Source organism: Falco punctatus (assembly GCF_963210335.1).
Source record: "Falco punctatus genome assembly, chromosome: 3".
In the NCBI taxonomy this organism is placed as follows: domain Eukaryota; kingdom Metazoa; phylum Chordata; class Aves; order Falconiformes; family Falconidae; genus Falco; species Falco punctatus.
Genome location: NC_137582.1, coordinates 117,526,732 through 117,547,703, shown reverse-complemented (window position 1 = coordinate 117,547,703; position 20,972 = coordinate 117,526,732). Strand labels below are relative to the sequence as shown.

Sequence of the window (20,972 nt, the reverse complement as noted above, 5' to 3'; positions counted from 1 at the left end):
AGGAATCCCTGGGGATTTACACGCTGGCAGGCTGACGCTTGCAAAGACGTGGGGAGCCGTGGGGAGCAGCTCTCCCGCTGCAGCGTCTGAGCATCTCCTGGGCTCGTGTAACTGTGCTGCTGAACCAGACTTAAGATGCAGGGTGTTCTTCCCATCCCTGCAGCGTTTAGCGAGGAACAATAACTTGATCTAATTATTCATTTTCCTTGTAGAAGTCCATTGTGATGGGATGTCTCCTGCGACCGAAAAATGAGGTCTAGAGGTGCTTAAGTATACTTTGTTTAAGAGAGTAGACATGCTCAAGTAAGATGTTCAGAATTAATGGTACAGCTCTCATGATAATTTGAGTAGAGGTTTGGATGAAAAGTTAAAAATACAGGTGAAGTGAATAATAATACACGGAGATATCAAGAGCTTCTGCAATATGTCCCCTAGTTGTACTGGAAGGAAAATTAATCTCTGAATAGTCAGAACGCTTCAGTGTAATAAAGACCATCAAGAGCTGCAAAGCTGCTGGGGTCTGAGCTGGCATCACTCTGTACCTCGAACAGTTCTGCTTAAACCAAGCACCCACGGCCCGAAATTTAAGGTGTTTGTGTATTTTTTTTTTTCTTGTTCTACTACCAGGTGTGCATGCTCTTCTCTTTAAATCTCTATTGACCATGACTGTCAGGTGGTGTTAAGCACCTAAAGTGACTAAAGCGGATCTCAGTTTGGGTTAAAAAGCAGGAAAAGGTGCAGCTGTGCTGCGGGAAGATGCAGTATCAGATGGTTTCCCCCACGTTAGTGTTGGAGGCTCTAGGGGGACCCCATGTCTGTCAGGGACTGGCCGATGCTACTGGTCATCAGCAGGTTGGTGGTTAGATGGCCATGTGCCGAGGGGATGTAAGAAGGTGGCGTGAATAGTGGCCCTGTGCTTGCGGCTGAGAAATCCCAGCTGGGAAGTGGGCAGCCTGGTGCACGGTGTTGTCGGAGCAGGGAGCAAGGCTCATCCCAAGTCCTTTCCAGTAAAGCATGAAGAGCGCAGCGATGCTCCACTGTTCTTGCAAGTGCTTGTGCTTGGACGTGCCCGTGCAAATCGAGGATTCATGGTCTTCTGAAAAATCCTAAGCAAGAGCAGGTGCTGTAAAAAAAGTCTTTATTCTAGAGCGATGAGGCTGTTGGAAAATGCAACACGCATCTTTGCTGAATCTGAAAAGGTCAGAGTGTAACTCCCTGTGCTGAGCTAATACTGGTGTGACCTTGGAATTGTAACCTCCTCCTTCGGGGGCTCAGCTTGTTCTGTGTTAAGAGTGAACCAAAAGAAGAATAGTTGGGGGGGGGGGAGGGCGCGGGCACGGGGGAAGGCAGCCCCAGTGACTTTGTCTTTTATTTATTGGGGCTCGCTGAAGCTGGTGTTTGACTACATCCTCCCTCTGGGCAGCCCAGGACACACGTGTGCCTTCCAAGTTCGTGCTTAAATCCATTATTTCAGAATAAATCACTTGAAGTAATGTGATTTCAAGTGCAGTTCTTACCTTTGGTTGTGACCTTCGACTCCACACTCTCCTACGGTCGGTTTGTGCAGCATCCATGCAATGAGATGCTCGTTGTTTCTGGGTTCCTTAAGTACTGCACTCAAATTCGTGGTAATCAAATTTCAGGGTAGTTAAAATTGGATCTTCTGTCTGCAAATATCTCCTTCCACTATTCTGCAGCTTCTAGCTCACTTGCTGACATTTTATTGATTTTTCTTTTCTTTTCTTTTCTTCCTCTCCATGTGGAACCAAATTAAAGCCAGGAATTGGGATTGTAAATAGATAATGGTGCGTGAATGCAGATTAATCGGTGCCATCCATGTACAGTAATACTAACTGTGCCAAGGGAGGAATGGCTGAGTGACTGGCGTAAATATTAAATGCCTGAATCCAATGTGAAATACAAGAGCAAGAAAAGAAATAAAGAAAATAGTTGAGAAAGCCACACTTCACTGCTTTTGCTCAAAAGAGGAGTTTTGATACCATTAACCTTTCTGTATTACGCAGCAAAGGAATTGGAGGAGCTGCGTGTAATGCGGAGGCTTCAGTTTCCCTTCAGGAAAGGATGCCTTAATGCTCTGGTTTAAAAACAATATTGGGAAGTATTTGGGATAAAATCTGTTGCTTGAGAGGTATTTTTCACAGGCCATCTAGCCTTGCAGACGGCGTGCCGGGCTGGGGGCTGGGGTGAGGGTTCAGAGCCGTGCTGGCAAAGGAGAAGACTGTTTTTTTTTGGGGTGGGGAAGTGGAATTTTGTGCTGGTGCTGCAGGTGTTGCTGGCTGAGCAGGCGGCGTGGGCTGGAGGAGGGAGCTGCTGGAGGAGTGTGGTGGCGGTTATGGCCGAGTATTGGCGCGGTTTTGGTTTCTTGGGTGGGTTGGTTTGTTTTGCTGGAAGTGCAGATGATCAGGAAGGTAAATACATCCAGTGCCTGGTACAGCGGCAGGAGACCTGGGCGCAGGGCACCGGGGCTCAGCCCGCAGCAGGAAGACCCCTCATTCCAAAATCCAAAAAACTCCCTCCCTGGCTCTTCTAAAACTTGCAATCACGGGAATTCTTGTCTTCTTGGTATGTTGGGTCTCTTCTGACACAGTCCTCCGTGCCACGCAGCTACAACAAACACGTGGGACTTGAATCCTCATCCCAAACGTACGTACAGTCTGTCCCGCTGACCTCGTTCAGCAGTGGGGTGACCCAGCTGCCCCCACAGCAGGCTGAGTGCAGTGTTTATATTTTTTTTTCCTCTTCATTCAGAGATGAAATTGGTGGTTCACGTTCAAAGCTGTTGATGTGCAGCGTTCACCAGCGGCAGTGGGGAGCCAGGAGCCTGCTGTCCTCAAAGCGCCCAGTGTCTCTCTATCAGAGGACCGCGATGTAAAAAACTAAAATCTCTTCTCTCTCCGCTGTGCATAGGATGAGCTTAAATTGCAGGAGAAGAGAAGGCAGGCTTAGACATCAAGAAAAAAAAATGCTATTTTTTTTTAATCCTCCCTACCATAGAGTTTTCCCGAGGCTTCAAGCAATTACAAAAGTTCCCGTTGTCCCAGCGCTGATTTCTGCGCGCTGATTGCTTGATGTTGGTGTTGAAGACACTTGAAACTTGATCAAAGTCATTCAATATCTTATAGAGCCTGAAGTTAGGCACCTTCTCAGGGGTTCTTGTCCTCGTGCAAAGTGTTTGGTGTGCTTTGAAAGGTCAGTTTTGCTTTCAGGGTCTTCTCATGGCTAGAGCACAAGCCAGAGCATCCTGAAACATGGTCCTTGCGGGGCCGGGCTGAAACAACTTTTGGAGGAAGGATGTTCTCCCAATCCCCAGCCACCAGGCGGGGAGACAGAGCAAAGAGCCTGGTCCTTCCCAGCCTTGCTGGCCTCAGCATCCTCTCCGGATGCTCCAGACTCAGAAAGGCACGGCTGCAGGAATGATTTTTGAGTGGAAGCACGGTTACATCTCTTTCACAAGTGATTCCAGGATTAAAAAAATGCTTAATGTAAAATGGGTACCAAATTCCCATCAGTGAGTAATGGTTATTGATTTTACTTAAAAAATAGTTCTTACATTGCTACTTAGTCATTCCAAAGCCTTAGATTTCAGTTAACATGTTGCCGTATTCAGGAAGCTGAATATTTAATAAAGTGATTCATATCTCCTGGTGATGGCAGCAAGAAAGGGGGGGGGGGGGGGGGGGGAGGGAGGGAAATGGACATTACAAAGGCTTGGTAATTTTTTCAAATTGCTGATAGATTTATTTAAAAAAAAAAAAAGAGGGGAAAAAAGAAGGAAAAGCCTGGAATACTGAAAAATACAGTGGCAGAGGTCCAGAAGAGAAGGGCTTTTATTTACATGACTCACTGGACTATTAGAAATTCAATCTCTTATTGGGCTAATGGTGGGTGCTGAGAATTCCGAGCACATAATGTAGTACAAAAGTGTGCTGGGGAACGTGGAAAGGCGTTCCAGCTTCTTTTAATTAGCTCTGTGCATTTCCAAGTCTCTGTAAGGTGGCTCCTCCTTTTTCTCGAAGCCAGCACAGCAGCGCTGGGTTTATAAAGAAAAATAATGTGACCTTGGGAAGTTGGCAGCGCCACCGTTGCGTACTCCGTGTCACGGTGCAGTCAGCATCCTCCCCAGGAGCTTGTCGCAGCCTTTGCCGACGGCCTTTTTGTCTTGGGCTGCTGTCGCTCTGCCCGTGGGTTTAGCGGTGCTAATTGGTGCTGCCTGGCGTTATCCCCGCGTGCAGACGAGCCGTGGTGGCTCCTGCAGGAGACTTGAGATGTTCCTCTGGCGTTTGCGATTGCTCTCGACTCTCGCCTGCTGAGCATCTTTCCCATTTCATTGGAGATTCATCAAGAGCAGCCAGGGCATTTGCATTCAAAGACCATGCAGCTGCTTCAGTTCAACTGTGTTTATCTGTAATTAAATATTCCATTATCAATTAACTATTAATGCTTCCTAACGATTATTTGAAACCTGTGGGAGCCTTATGGGGAGAAGCTAGTGGTTATCTGCAGGTGAGCGTTGATGATTTGCATTAAATGCCTCGCTTGAGCCACGGTATTCCTTATCCATCAGAATATTTTTTGCCCCTGACCCATCCGGTGGGAAGGAACCTTGGTCCTGGCATCGCCCACCAGCAGAGGCAGTGGTGGCAGTGGGGGGGTGTGCGCTGGAAGACTGGGATGCTCTGTCCCTGGTTGTGGAGGGTGGCTTGCCAGCTGGCTGGACCCTGCCAAGGTGCAGGAATTTGGAATGAAAGCCTGTGCCTTCTAGCATGTTCCCTCCTGCAGCGGTTTGGCTTTTTCTCCACTCAGTGCTCCACACGTGGAGGTTTACAACTGCTGTGCGGCTGGGGGGAGCAGTACCATTCACACATTAAATATTATATTTCCATCATATGGAGTTTTCCTTCCTTGGGAGTATACGTGGGGGCTCGGGGCTCAGTGCCTGTACAGAGCCTGAAATCGTATCTCCGCAAGCAATTAAGCTAATCAAAAAGACCTTTGTGTTCTGCAACTAATTCTATTCTATTAACAGGAATCATTTATTTTTTTCTGAAAAAAAAAAAAAAAAAATCCACTTCCAAAATCCATGTTTCCGCCTGTTGCCTGGTGCATTTCCACATGCTTGTCCCAGTGATCCCACCAGGATTCCTGCCGCTCGGTGAAGGCGCTGGGGCGGTGAGGGAAGCACCTTCGTGCTCTGCCGTCGTGTTTTAGCTGTTCCTTCCATCCAAAAATCCGAGCCGGCTGCTGCTGGCCGGCAGGACCTGGGCTCTAAACTCGTTCCAAATAACCTGGCGTTAACAGGGAGCTGCTTGACTTCCAAAATGAGAGAACAGGCAGATAAAAGGGAGAAGAGGGAGTCTGTTAGGCTGGAACCCTCGAGAATAGAGTCTTCTTGTGTGCTGAGAGTTTGAGCGGTGGTGTGTATGGAAATGAGGACCTGATAGTGATTTCTTGGCTGATTTAGTCCTTTCAAGAAGCTGTCAATGTCTTAAGCAAATGACATATGGTGCTGATGAAAATTTACATGCAGGAAATTCAGGGAACCATTTTCCTTCACCCTAAATCTTCTGTATTTTTTTTATAGCAGTGTGAAGTGGGTACGAAGCACTATGGTTGTGGTTGATTATTTTTCTCTCCTCCTGCTTTTGCCTTCAGTAGTTATTTGTGCTGTTGCAAAGGTAGCAGGAAGGTGCAAGCCATTCATTTGTCTAATTGATTTTCGAAGTGTTAATGCACTCGGTTGGTGAAATTCTAGCACTTCATGTATGTGGGATCCTTGGAAGTTAATAGCGGGCTACTCGCATCCCTAAAACGTATGTGTAAGTAGATTGCTAGTCTGCAGGCTAGTGAATCCACTCCTCCAAAGTATGTGCATATTAAAAAATAGGGTGGGGGGACAGAAGAGTGAAATTCTACCTCATTCAGGCAGGTTAATCTTATTGTTCTCTAGTTTTTATATCAGGCGATTGAATTACTTGGCTCTCCACAGTTATGAAAGTAAAATTTGGCTCTGCATACCTGAAGATTATTTATGAGAAGTTTGACTATTGATTCAGAACAAATAATAAAACAGCCTTTGGGGGTAAGAGTATTAAGTTTAAACACGTTGTCATAACAACCAGCCATAGTAACTTTCTCAGAATTGGTTTGAGGCATCCCATGTTTGCCATCAGCCCCAGATATGTTTGTTTCAACTCAGTTATTTGAAAAAGTTTCAAATTAATTTGGTTCGGCTGTCTTTGAGTTATCCAAGGATGGCACAACGCCCTACAGAACCCATTTTTATTACGCCTTGTATTTCAAAAGGGTCTGCAAAATTGAGATGAAAATAATCAATAGAGAAATGATCAGGAACAGTCTTAAACAGTTTTATAGCGTAAAGAATGTTTTCATCATGCTTTGTAATTATGCAGAATTCAGCCACAGGATAACACCAGGTTTAAAGGCTGTACTGTAGGTGGCAGAGATGGATTAGTTATGCAGCGCAATCATCCCTGCTATTTCATTAACTAGTAGAGCAGGATTACATTGCAGTTCCTCTACCATTAATAAATGTGCTGCCAAGCACCATCCTGGCTCCCTGCCGCTTGCCTTGGAAAGAGGTAAATTCACCTTTGGAGGTGTTAGTGGAGCGGAGGGCTTTTATAATATTTTCTGGGCTATCGATTCTGCTGTTGAAAATGTGTGGTAATAAAATCTGAAGTAGCCTTTTGAATGGGATAGATTTCCAGGATCCTTTTACCTTCACGTAAAAAAGCATAGGTATTGGAATGCCAGTAATTTTTAAATAAGTGACAGTCCATGATTAAAAATGTAAATGGGCTTTCATTAACAATAATAGGATTCCGTAATAGCTTTTGTCATGGTAGTGTTGTTCTCCCTACCACGGTTAATGTTTCCATTATATACCTCAGTTCAAGAGTGCTGTGACTTAAGTAAACATTGTTCCAGACTGAGACCTGGCATGTGACAACTCAGCCAAGAATTATGATCGGGAGTTTAATAAAGCAAACAGCATAATATTTAAAAAAATAATAAAAAAAGTGTATAAAGAGGTATGAAGGAAACAGTTGCGGGAGGACTACTAATGGGCTGTGGAGCTTTCCACCTCGTGTTTGATGGCTGTAATCTTCTGCAGGTTGGGATGGATCATAAATAATTGCTTCTTGCTGGCTATTTCCAGTAAAAAAATCGTTCTTGCAATCCTTTCTCTTTGTCAGTTAAAACAAACATTTTTTTTATTTTTTTTTTTTTTTTTAAACTGGGTTAACCAAATATGAAGATGGGAACTGAATAAGCTTGAGACTCAAGCTCATCTTGCATACCTTCGCTGTAGCGTGTCCCCTGAGATGATTTTGTCATTTCTGCATGATACTAATGAGATACAAAAGGTGACGGAGCCGCGAGGCGCTGTTACTCTGGGGAAACATGTAGCGCTTCTCTAGCTCGGAGCCATTCTGTACCTTCCACACGTTCTTGGCGAGGTAGGAGAGGGCTGGAGGCCTCCAGGCTGTCCAGCTGGGCCCATCCCGTTTGCCTGGTGAGCCCCCAGCTCAGCCCCCCATATGTATCCTTTGCCTGAGGAGGAAGGACTGGAAACGCCGGGAATTAACAACTGTGTAACCGTTGGATGGGAAGGCAAGGCAGGGAGCGCAGGCACAGGAGCATCCGCGGGGTGCAGGGATGCATCCCTGGGGCCTGCGGTCCTTGCTCAGGATTTCCTGTGTTCCTGTAGGAGGAGGGATTTGGGGTATCATTTACAACCATACTAACGTTTGGCTGTTACTGGTTGGTTTCTTGCAGGTTTACTGGGATGAATTTGCCTGCCCCGGTTATCAGCAGTAAAAACTGGCTGCGGCTTCACTTCACATCAGATGGCAACCACAGGCAGAAGGGATTCAGTGCCCAGTATCAAGGTAAACGCTCACTGGCCTGTCTCGCTATTCACAGTGTGTGTTTAGCCAATTTTATTCCCCCCTCCCCCCCCCCCCCGAGGAACCTACAGTTAACTTCCTGCATGATCCCCTTCTGTATCCTGTTAACATCAATTTTTCCAGCGGGGTCTCTAGGCGTTGCCATGTGCAGAACTGCTGTTGGGAGTACCACAGGGAGATTCATTTGCACTGTGTGCTTCCTTAGGAGCGGGTCCTGTACCCGCTGCTGGCAGCGTGTGGGATGTGGGGATACAGGCAGGGTGCCCCCGGGCCAAGGGTGGTCTTAGGGTCTCACAGAGATTGCGCTGCCGTTACACCCCGCTCAGGCGAGAGGTAACTGAGTCTGTTTTGAATGAAGTGTAAACCGCTCCGGGTTCACCCGGCATCCCTGGAAGGGTGGATTTCAGTTTGGGGTCCTTAAGATGCTGTTGAGGGAGAGGAGATGCTCTGGCAGAGGAGTTGGGATGCTGTGGTGCTCCGCGGTGTGCGGGCAGCCCCGGTGACCCATTCGGTGCATCCTGTTGGGGCCGAACACTCGCCAGAGCGGGTTCCTCAGAGCTGTCCTCTCTGGGGATGCTGAAGAACCTGGAAGGACTTTGTGGGCGCAGGGGAGTTGCGTTGCTTCAGGCAGTGGCGCCGGAGGCAGGATCAGGGAGAGGGAAAACAAAGCGGGGAAGGAGCAGGGATGGCACCCAGTTCCTCGCCCACCCTCCAGGTTTGTGTCAGCGTGCTGCAGAGCTCCCCTCAAAAGCAAGGAGGATGGCTGTGGTGAGGAGGGTGCCGTAGCCCTGGACTAATGGGAACGAAGAGAGAGGGAGCCGAGTTTCCTTGGAATGATCTACAAACTCGCCCCATTTGTTTGTTCCCTGTTCCTTTAGCCCGAGCTGTGTTGTCCTGGCCTCCATGTGGGCTCTGTGAATCACCATTGTAACTTAACTTCCCTTGCTTTCCTTTAACATATAAATGACTTCAAATTATAAGAAAAAAGCCCCCTTTGTTTTTCCTGGGTAACACAAATGACTGCACGCAGCTGATGGCTTTTTGATACGACATTTTCCTTTGCTGTCATGATTGCTGCTTTCTATTAAAACACCTGTCTGAATCATCCTTTTTTCTTAAATAGAAAAGTACAGATTAATGTTATAATTTCCTCTGATTAGATAAATGTCAGGGGGTTCTAATCTAGCACACTCTTTGGAAGCTGTTTTGTTCGATATAATGAACTGTGCTTTTGTGTTTTGAGCGTTTCAAAGATCAACTTAAAAATGTGCTCTTGAGATGGCATTGAAGCTGGACCTCTGTCGAGCTGGCAGAGGGAATCTGGCGCTCATTGTTCACGCACTTGCTGGGTTTTATGGAGTTTGTCAGGTTCCTTCTGTCTGTTGGGGAAGGTTTCAGTACTTAAAACAGAAACAAAGCGAACCACACCACACCCCACCCCACCCCGGTATAAAGGCAGGGTATTGGCAGTCAGTGGAATCTGTGTCTGTACAACGTTCAAGGTGCCAGTGCAACTGCAAAAACCTCTTAACCCTTTTCATAAGAACATAACCATGCTTGGACAGAAGTATTTTAATGGAGAGAAACACGTACAAGGTGGGATATGTAACGCCATATAAAACAGAGCAACTGTGTTTTTCAGCAGTAGAGATGAAGCAGACCCCGGGGTTGTCCAAGAGGAAGAGGAGAGGGTTAGGGTGAATCTAAGTTGTCATCTGTTTTCCAAAGACATCTGTATGCATCACTGATTAACATTCTGTGTCCTCTGAGACAGTACTAGGCGTTGCTGATAATCTATAAGAAAATAATTTCCCTTCCAGCTTGTTTAACGTTGATACCTAGTTTAGCAGAACGCCGCCTTTCTATCTTCTATTTCAGCTCTTTCTAATCCACACCCTGATTCGGATATATCTTTATGAATGTAAAGGCAAGGTTAGATATAATCACCCAGTATTCAGCTTTTCTTTATTACTACAGTAAATTGGTTGCCTTCCAGGGAGAGTTAAAATATTTTCCCCTTTCTTTTTCCCTTTTTTATGTAAGGGGAATCTTGTGTTCTTGCAAATACTTGCTTCCCTGCGCCCTCTGAGCTTATGAAAGGGGCTGTAGAGAAACTGGTGCATCAGTCTTTGGGGTTTGTTTTTTTTTTTTGTTGTTGTTGTTGTTTCTTCCTGCCGCTTCTGCCTTCCCAAAAAGGTGCCGTCTACCTGCAGGTCTTAAGAAAATAAGGTAGACGTGCCTTAGCGAGAAGAAGTGACAGCACAGCCAGGTATCCCCTGTCATCCCCTCCATCAGCATAGCCACGAGGTAATGAAAAAGCTGCTGAATTTAAAATGGTGCTGAACAGGTCTACAGAATGGTGTAGCCCATCTCTCTCTGCACATTTTGTTACAGAAGTTGGATCCCAAATTGCTTTTTAGTTGATTGTTACCACCACATAATTGCATCTTTGATTGATCTCCCCACCCCGTTCCCTTCCCCTTCCATCTTCCATCCTCAGGCGGAGAGCGGGACGCGGGTGGGTGTCAGCCCATGGCGCAGCACGGGGAACCCGCAGACCTCTCCCTTCCCTGACGGTCTGAGGAGCTGCCTGTTGCACGCGCTGCGCCACAGAAACGGCTTTTAAGGACGTGTATATATCTAGAAATACGCACGCCTAATTTTTAACGGATCTGCCAGTCTTCCTGTTGGATCACGTCTTACAAAGGGGTTACAGCATGTGCTGTGCAACCTGTTGAGTCTCCTGGGCGATGCTCAGGGAGAGGCAGAGCCAGGAAAATCCCGGTCCTTGTTGCAGGCTCTTGATTCCTAAAGAACTGCTGCTTCGGCCAGCTGATGGAGGGCATAAATGACGAGTTTCAAAATTGTTGCGTCGAGGGTGTTTCTCTTCACCTGCAGCTTGAGTAAGGATCCCTGTAAGCAACCTGCCGTTGTGTCCCAGAGGATGCTAAAACGCCCCAGCAGGAGGAAAAAAGATTCAGACAAGTCTGTGTTTAATACCAAACCCCTAGCAAGGCGAACAGAGGTTCATAGAATAGATTTTTGCTGAAATGCTGTTTTCCAAATTAAAAATAAATAAATGTCTCCTTAAATTTTCATTTAGAGCAACGTGAAACAATTTCAAAGAAACATCCCAGACTACCTGCTTGCTGGAAAAGCTTTGTAATGTCATCTTTCAAATTTGACAGGACACTGAGTATTCCATTAGAATCTATCAGATACACGTGAGCAGCAAAACCCTCCAGAAAATAGAGGAATTTCTGTTCATGCAATTATCCTGACACAGTTCTTTGTAGTCCTGTTCCACATTCAAATTTATAAACAAAATAGGTTTTCATATACCAGATTTTTGAGGGCATAGAGTAGGAGAATTGTTCTTACTATTTTTTTTTTATATAAAAAGGAAATGATACTGTATTCTGACTTGTTCTCATCTAGGGTAATTTGTACAGCTTGACTTCCATCATTACGTTTCCATGTCACAAACAAAATGAAGGATTAAAAGGAGAGTATGTAGTGATATCTCTTTATCAATTATCATTGAAATAGACACGATGCAATTAGGGGAGTAAATACTTCATGGGTATTGCATCTTCATCTCCGCATTTTAGGCCTGGTCCTTAGTAACGAAGGTTTGGTTTCTGCTGCTTGTTTTGATTGCTGTTGGGTTTTTTGGAGCTAGGCTTTCCATTAGTCACAAATTTGGAGTGGGGTTCTGCTGGCTGGGTGGTGAAAGCAGGAATGAATATGGGTGAACCTTTGTTATTGGGTGCATCCTTTAAAAATTGGCCGTGTTTGGCCAGGCTGAGGTGTGTTGCAGCTCTGAGCTCCCCATGCTGATTTTGGGATGTTCAGCAGCCCTGTGGTGCAGTTCGGCAGCTGGCGCACCCTGATAAGTGCTGACCCTCCCAGGGATGCGTTATCCCGTGCACGGTGCCGGCATCGATACCACGTGCACAGAGCATGCGCCAGGGACTGGAAAGCTTTGCTCATCTTTTAAGGCTCCAGGCTTCTTCCTTTATCACGCAGAACTTGATGGTCCTGTGCTTTTCTGTAGGTGGCTAGGAGAAACATTCACTGGTAATTGTATCAAGTAACTTGCAACGGGAAGATGCAGAGAATATAAAAATGGAAATTATTTTTATAAAGCTGCTCTCTCACTGATGGTGCCCCAGAGCACTTTACAGAGCAATGAATTAGCTACTGCAAAGTCACGAGCCATTGTGCATCCTGCAGTCGCTCAGATTTAGCCCTGGATGCTTGGGCTTGACTGTATTTTATTGACTGGGCGGGAACATTGGCTGTGACCACGAGGTTATCCCTCTACTTGCTTGGAAAGTGCCAGAGAATCGGGAACGGCGGCGTTACGGAGGATGAGCAGAAGGGGACCTGCTCGGCGCTTTATCCCAGTGGCGTGGTAGATGTGACCCCCACTGTCACACAGCCAAAAGGCTGCAGAGCGCGTTCGTGTTTTAAAGCTGTCGCTGTTCCCATTGAGACAGAAAGAGGTTTCAAAATTTGCCCCCCAACGTTAGATTTGGTGGCCCTGTGGGTCTTCTGTTGGTCCCTTGATGGTGCAGTTGTTGAGAGGCTCGATGTCGGGCTCCATATCTCCCGGCGTCATCAGTCCGTGACCTGGAGAAATACGTGGCTGTCAGGGGCATTGGGAAACCTGCTGCATTTCTCCTTGTGGATTTACAGTAAAAAAGAAACAAGTGTGTGATAATTTGCTTTGAAAGTGGCATACTGCTAATTATTTTTCCCTTCTTTAAAAAAATAAAAAAAAATACACACCCCCCAACAGATTAAAGACACAGTACTGGTAAGAAAGATGTGAACAACACGAGCTTTTTTTCATCGAGGTTTTTTAAGCTAATGTGGACCTCAGTTTGAAGTTAGAGCTGCTTTATTTAAAGAGAAAGCAAAAAGCTGTAGCCAAATGATCAACAAAAAGCTCCAAGCTAGCGTCGAGCTCAGAAAAGCACTGCCTTAGGTAAGCTTCAAGGAATAATTCTTGACATCTCCCTGTCTGAAGCTCCTGCAGACAGATGTTATAAACAGATTTTTATTTTTTTTTTTTTAAGCAAAAAACCAAAAAGCATGATTAAAAAAGCTTGTTAGTTGTATCGGTAATTTTTCTTGACAACGTTGTCTTAAAAATGTGCTAATTTAGGGATGAAAGTATGACAAGATAAAGAACAAGAAAAGAACATTTCTCCGTAGATAAGGACTGGCTCGTCGGAGAAGGGATCCCATAAAGTGATTTGGGCATCGTGCTTTCTGCTGTGAAGTTGTTCTTTAACCACGTTAACTTCAAATAACGCCACTAAAAAAATTCTGCTGTGTGTTAGGCAAAAATAGCTGTGTCTGTGCTGCAGGGAGCCGTTGCCTCTCTCTCTCGCTCCCGGTATCCAGATGGTTTTGCCAGTGTGGGGTTTGTGCAGAACCCTCTGGTGTAGCGAGCGCCTCGGTGGCAGCCAAGTCCAGATAATAAAAACAAGGAGCTGCTCAGTTACGCGGGGGATTTTCATATTGAGAAGGACGGGGCTCTCTTGGGGATGGATGGATGGATGGATGGATGGATGGATAGGGATCTTGTTGCAACCCTAGTGGTTTCTCGTTTTCTGGGTGAGGAGCAGAGTGGGGAGGTGAATGGTCACACCGGGAGCTCTGGTAGCTGCTGTGCAGCATCTCTACTTGTGCCTGTGGCTATGAGTAGTGGGTCTGTGCGCTCACGCTTCTCTTTGCCAGTAACGTGGTTTTACCGTGGCCCTTTTTCCTGGGATTTTACTGCCTTTTTGAGCCTACCGTTAGGCAGATCGTGATTACGGTTGGTAGGTTATGGGGTGTTCACGTGGGGCGCGGTATTCCCGCAGAAGCGGAGAATGGCTTCGCTCCATAACGCGTTCGTGGAAGAACTGCCGCAGTCAAACCGGGTGAAACCAAGCTGCCCTTTTCCTCCAGAGCTTCCCTTTTGCCTGTTTCCCGTTTTTTATCCCGTTAAGCAAAATGCCGTGGTTACAGAGGGGTGAGGAGCTGTGTTCGGCTGGGGTCGGCTTGGCTCGGACCCCCAGGGACACCAGCCCAGACCTAACACGGCTCCGAGGGGCAGGATAAGCTGTCCGGGCTGTAAGGGGAAGACACAGGGTGTCCTGCAGCATGGGTGGGTGGTTTACAAATGTTGCTTCATGTTCTTTTTAAATAATCCCTAATGCTTAGCTGAATCTTTCCCTTGTCTCTGCTTTGTTTTAAATCTGTCCCTGTAGTCAAAAAGCAAGTTGAACTGAAGTCCAGAGGGGTGAAGCTAATGCCCAGCAAGGACAATAACCAGAAGACATCAGTGTGTAAGTTTTTTGGCTGCTCCTTACGCTGTCTTTTGTATAATGGTCTCCTTGAACATTTCATTTGACTTTCCAGTAATCTCTAAAACTTCGTCACTCTTAAAAGTTTTAATGCTTTTCCCTCTCCTCCCTCTGCATTACTGCATCACTTCCAGTGCTCTATTCACAAGCATATACTAACTCGTTGAAGTGGGAATGGAGGGGATCGGTGTGTGTGCATTTAATATATACTGTATGCTTTCTGCTCGATGACGGACTGGGGTTCATGATTTCTGTTGGGTTTTAGCGTGGAAAGTGTCAAACTGTAAACAATTTTGAAAACTGCATTGATGCTACTGCTGTGAAATTAGGAGTTAGGGATAAGCAACCCCACCGAAAAAGACCTAGCAGAAAATCTGCAGAGGCAATGGCAGCCTCTCTCTTTTTCTCTTTGCATTTTATTTAATTGTCCCTGAAGAAAAATGATACCGCTGCTGTGCAAGAGCTTGTAATACTGATTTTTACGGTCTACTTGTTAGTTACTCGCTTTCGGCATGTCTAGGGGTTGATATGTTAGAGGTGTGCTCAGAATGTCACCTGGTCACTGCTGTGTTTTCCTCTTGCAGGAGGGGAAGCCGTTAGGTCCGTTCCTCTTTGCTTTTTAGGTCCTTTTCAAATCAGAAGCAGGACCCGTAGTTCTTTATGCCTGACTGTGGACGGACCACTAGGCTCCTAACGGGACTTATTAATAATATTGAACAGGAGGGATCAGCATTAACTCGAGTTTATGTTTTATATGAATTCGAACAGGAGCAGAACGTAGCATTTTTTAAAATACCTTTTTAGAGGAGAAGAGGCGATTGCTCATTTTGTTGCATAGACCATTACACCCATCAAAGAGGTACCGTTTGGACATTTCCCTCGTCTGAATTTTGGATGCCAAATTCACTTAAGAAAAAAGGATGAACTGAATGTAAAGCATTGCTCACTGTCGGTCTGAAATGAGAATGGCTCGCTTCTAGGCCCACGTGAGAGTGCTTATAGTCTCACATTTTTCAGAAGCAAAGCCCAACAAGGTAACTAAATAGCAGGGTATAAGTTGCCCAAAACCTTCAGAGCAGAAAATGGTAGGATGTGTTTTGAGGAAATGAATTCAGTTTTAAGAAAGTCCCTTTATGCAAGATGTTTCTGGTTGTATGATGCTTCTTGCCGAGAAGAATTTAATTGTAATAAACATTTCAGCTCACTTAACTAAGGGCGAAGCTCTGTTGGAAGGTGCCACGGTCTTTGATTGTGTGGGCACCGGAGAGAAAAGGATGTGTTTGGAGTGGGATGTCTGCTGCCTGGGGTGTGGGGGAGGGAGTCTTGGCTGAGTGGAAGACGTTAGCCTGGTTCGGAGTCGTTAGTTTACTGTCTGTAAGTATTCCGGCGTTGGGAATATATAGGATTCCCATTTCTCCTTCCTGGGAACGCGAGGCTGCTTCCCTAATGACCGCTGTCAGCTCTGGCCGTGCCCGGGGCTCGGGGGAAGGTGGGGGCTGAGCGAGAGACAGCGCCTGAACTCCCCTTGCTGGGCTGTCCTGCTCTGCCCCAGTCGAGCTCCACTTTTGAGGGCAAAAACGTAGGAAGTTCTTGTTGTTTCTGCCCGCTTTATCCTCACCCAACGGGGAGCAGGCTTCAGTCTTCAAAGCTGTCAATTCAGCATCTTGTGTAGTGCTAATCTTGTCCTATTTGATAAGGCAAAACAGAGCATAGGGAGGCAGCTTAGCCTGAAAGCTATTAAGCTGTAATAATATAGATGGTGATAGTTCCGTGGCCCAAATTCCTTTCCCTTACCAGCATGGTGCTTGCCACAACCCTTGTGCCTTCAGCTCCTTCCCTGTGCGCTGCTCTTAGCAAGGTCTGGATTGCAAACCCAGATTAAGCTCTATCTCCCACAGCCTTCTGCTGTCACACTTCTGTTACAGTACATTTTCAACTTCAGAAATGCTGATTCCGGAGAAGATGTCTCCAGAAAATGGTTCATTTTCAGAAAATGGAGCCCAAGAGGTTATCTTCTTTTTTTTTTTTTTTTTTCTTTCCCCTTGCTTTTTGGATTTGCATGGCTAGCCATGCCCCTTCTTCTCTCAAACTTCCATGAGCTTCTGAGTCTGCGTATGCATCAGAGGTAATTATACAGGTGGGACAGGCTGATTAAAGACCTGTGAAGTTTGCTAGTGGTGCTCTTATTTCATCTGACTCGAATATCGGAAATTTAGAAACCTCTGTGTCTCTTGGTAATAGCTAGAGCTGTGCCATGCTTTATTTTCAAAGGCTTTCTTCCTAGCGATGTTTTTCTGGTGCTCTTTGCACATCCTAAAATTCTCCCTTGAAGAATCTGTGGCGGTGCAGAGCAGCTTGCAGCCGTGTCCTTACCACCCTGCAGGTCTTCCAGGAGGTTTCTGGTGGGCTGGCTGGACGCTGTGGTTAGCTGCCAGATCCTAACTGTCCAGATTAAAGCCCGTGTGTTTCATCTGTTGGAGTAGAGGAGACACATATCCACGGAACAGCACGTGGTACTACTGCAGGAAAATAATGTCTAGAAATATGAGATTTGGGGGGGGAGGTGCTAACTGTGTTCAGTCACAAACGTGTTTATTGAAATGGAAATCAAGTGCCTCGTACTGTTCATCATCCCTAAAATGATTTGGACGTTTTGCTTTAATCATTTTTTTTGGAGGAAAAATAATACAGCTCCTGAGGATAAGATAGAAGAAACAGTTTTACATTTTAAATTGCGCTTAGGAGATTGTTTCTTTTACTGTACGCAGCATGTAAATGTGAGTATTCCAAGTCACACAGTGGGAAAAGCGTGGTGCTTTGCTTTTACAAAACAACATCAGAGCCGCTTCTCTGACCTTTGAATGAGGCATCCCTGAAAACGCGCTGCTGGATATCTTGGAAGCGCTTGTACGAAGTAGTGCAAGTTCTGTGTATGTTCAGATTTGTCAAAGCCTATTTTAAATGCACGAACGCCAAGTAATTTTGGAGGTGTTGATCAGTTGTAGGTCTCAGCCAAGTGTACGGAAGCTTCTAGATCCTCAGCATTGCAGCAAGCCTGCTTTCTGCATGGGGTGCTGAGCTGCGAGTGGTTGTACCTGGGTCCGGGCTGAACCGCGGCAGCACGGAGCGAGTGCAGAGCCGCAGAGGAGCAGCCCTGGGTCTCTAGCACTCCAGCTCTGAAAGAAGCTGCCTTGGCTTTAAGTAGGGCAAAACACAGTCTTGGCAAATGGTATTTAAAATCTGAAAGCCTGTAAACGTTTTTGAAGTCGTCTATTTTTCCGAGCTAGCCTGAGAGAGCGGCAAGATGTGGAATTACGGGGTCAGAATTCCCCAAGCAAAAGATTTCCAGCTGGACGTTGTCGTGACCAGCCCAAGTCTGTACCCTTTTCACGCTGGCGTTTGGCCAGACGGGTGAGCGGGTAACGTCGGGATCGGCACCACTGAGGTTCTGGAGATGCTGGATGAAGGACGCGGAGGGGCAGCGAGCCACTGGCTGGGGTGGTAGCTCTCCCGTTCGTAGGGCTGAGTTTTGTAACCCATTAACCAGAAGGTTCCGTGGAGTAACTGCCAGCCTTAACGTGCTCTTAAAGATTAACCTTTTTAAAACTACTAATTGCTGCTACGGTCCTTCCCTCCCCACCCCCCGTGGCAGTAGAAAAGCCCACTTGTTTTCACTGTATTTCTCATGCTGAGAAATGTGGAGCCTTTGTAAAATCTTTTTAGATGCTGCTTTATTTCCTAGTTAATATTTTACATCCCTAAATTCAATAAAAAGTTGTCCCTCGGGAACCTATCGATGAACTTTCTTTAATAACGTGGTGAGATACAGAGAACTAAAGAAGGTTCTCAGTTCTTCTAACAGATGGAGTAAATTACTGTGTCAAACAAAGCGGTCGTCACTGTCTGTTCCTGAATGCGCAATGGCAAGGTAGTTGCTGAAAAAAAAAATCAGGAGGAGAATGAAGGGGCGGAAAACTAGTTGCATGGTTTGGGGGAGAGACTCCTTCAGCCTATAATGTAGAAACTGAACAGTTCATCACAGTTGGAGACCTATTGTTTTTCTAGTAACCTTGAAGAATTCATCTTGGAGCGCTACAGCCCAGACGTAGATCAGTCAGACCTGCAGGAGGATGAGCGCAGTACTGACAGCAAGTTCTCAGCATAACAAATATGGCTTATGTGGGTTATATTCCCGTGCGTGTGTTTAAAACAAAACGTAGAAGAACAAAAGTTTCTGTAAGTGACCATCTAATCCATCTTCTCCTTTTCTTTTGCTCTCCTTCACATTTACCAGTAAAATATCCCAGCTATCGTGCTACGGAGTTAACGTTTCCTTTCCACCCTGCTCTGTTTGATCTTACCTGCTCTCTGGTTTATCAACACGGGTTATACAGAGATGAACAAAATGCTAGCTAACAAGAGAAGAAATGTTACTGGTAACCGACAACCTGCCTGTGGGTTTTGCTGGTCCTCTGTAGCCTTGCTTCCTCCCAGAGCTTGGCATCGGAGGCTTCCAGGTTCACTGCCATCTGCTACGGGACGTAATCGATGGATGTGATACAGGGCAGAGGGAAGTAACCCAGGCATAAAAGATGTCTGGATAGTCCTTTGACCACGGGAGAAAAATTGGGCTGTGGAAAGGCAATCCGGTAATCCGCTCTGCAGGGAAGAGCGTGCAGGTCTTTGGGTGGAGAGATGTCTCTGGAAGCTGGGTTTGCGCACGCGGACAGGGTGGGCATCGCTCCTTTAGTGTGCTTTTGCTCTGGGGAAGGTGTAGAAGCGAGATGAGAAATCTTAGCGCTTTTCCTTCGGTACCATACGGGCTGGTGACGTCCAGCCCTAGTTTGTACGCTCTATTCTAAGCGTTAATTTTACTTTGGAGACATCTGTATGCGTGGTCACCGTGTTTGCGTGGGTAGGTAGTGATTTGAGAAGCCCTAGGGAAGACGGTGTCACCAGTGTCCTTTGTGCAGCTGACCGTGCGTTTCTCAGACTCAGCGTGTGATTTCAAGCACTAGCAGAGGGGCCCTGGGAAGCCGGTGATTTCCTTTGGGTCACCAAATGATTTTTGCATTTTGGAGACCTGCTGGAGGCGCCGGCTCCTGGCGCGGGGTTTTGTCGTGGCCGCTTCAGTTATTGGGGTGCTGATGCTGGAAGTCCCGGAGCTGAATCCCCGCTCTGGGCAGGGGCTCCCTGCCGTCTGGCTCTGGTGTACGCTCAGCATCAGAACCCGTGACGGCTGGCAGCAAAGCTTTGTAGCTACAAAACGCAGCTATCAAAAGGTAGCGTGTGCCGCTTTCATGCTGCTGTCACTTGCCGGTGTCTCTGTCCTGGTGACTGAGCTTAACGCGAGGTTATGAATATGCAGAAGAGGGAAATCAGTCTCCCAGGAGCCTGGTTCCCTGCGAGCCCTGTGTCTGTTGCTCTTGTGCCCTCAAACACACGGAGAGCGTGGAGCACCGAAGCGGCACTCCGAGACCCCGAGCAGCGGCGGGGCCGGCCCCGAGCCATCCTGCGGGTGCTGGGCTCCAGCACCCTGGGGCGGGGTGGGAAGGGGGGGCGGGAGGCCGGGAGGGACAAAGGCCCTCGCCGAATGGAAGGGCACAAGGTGAGGCGTTGTGCCTGCAGCCGATGTCAGAAGCTGTCACATTTCCAGCGTAGGCAGCTGGTGCGGGTGCTGGGGTGAGCGCCCCGTCCCAGCAGAGAGCTCCCTCCATCCTTTTAGGAACAGCGTTCCGTCTTCCACCTGTAGTGCCTTGCTCCGCAAGGTCTAATTACCCAATTAATAATTTCCATATTTGATGGTCTTGCCTTCCTGTGTGTTCACGCTGCGCAGTCTGTGTTTGTGTAGCTACTCCACGTGTTTATCCTCCCATGTCAATATTGACACGCACACGGCTCCATCGCTCTCACTGCTCCGTGCCGTGCACACCTCGCGCTGTCTCTCGTGAGAAACATGCTTTTGTCACCGCACCATCATCCATTTGGCGGCGGTCTTCGGGGCGCTGTGCTAACGTAGCGTCTGCTGAAATACAGCAGAGCTTTTTCCTTGAACCGAGCGAGAGGTAGAGGTAGAACGGACGCGCGCTGGGTTCAGACTCATCGCTTCGCTGCTTCAGCATCCTTGGGTCCTTCCCGTAGCGATTCAAGAAAACCGAGTCACATAAAACTGAGGCAGCTCCGTGACGAAATCATCCCTTTGCCCCCCATCATTGTGCGTTTTGGGAGTTGCTGGAATGCAAAATTGGAATCGGTGTGTTGCCAGAGCTCATCTCATCCTTGTCAGGAGCCCCCTCCCCCGCCCCCCAGGTTGTATCCCCCCCAGGTCAGTGCCTGACTGCTTGTTTGTGCCGTTTGACGGGCTGGAGAGGGAAGGTGGAGATGGGGAGGTAGGGAATGAAGTTTGAAGGTGTTTATTCAGTGCTGATCACCACTTCATAGATTTCATGTTTGTTGGCAGTTACATTAAGGTTGCTCCATAAAATTTTTCATACCCAAACTAAATTACTTGCTTTATAATGCTAGACTTGCATTTCCCTCTCCTTTCTCCCTTTTGTTCTGTGCTTGGTTTTTCCCCTGGTATCATACACCTGCCTCTTCATTGAGTTGTTTTCTTTCCCTGGCACCACTCAGGTGGGTTTGGGGGGGCGGTAGGCTG

General features: G+C 46.9%; 1 protein-coding gene across 1 annotated transcript in view; it reads left to right on the top strand.

Annotated features, from left to right (window-relative positions):
* The window catches only part of CSMD2 (CUB and Sushi multiple domains 2), a 301,013-nt gene that overhangs the window by 123,615 nt on the left and 156,426 nt on the right, over nt 1-20,972 (top strand). The window contains exons 7-8 of the mRNA XM_080381216.1: nt 7,822-7,934; nt 14,219-14,296. Of these exons, the coding sequence (XP_080237342.1) occupies nt 7,822-7,934; nt 14,219-14,296 (191 nt within the window). The remainder of the gene's footprint in view (nt 1-7,821; nt 7,935-14,218; nt 14,297-20,972) is intronic.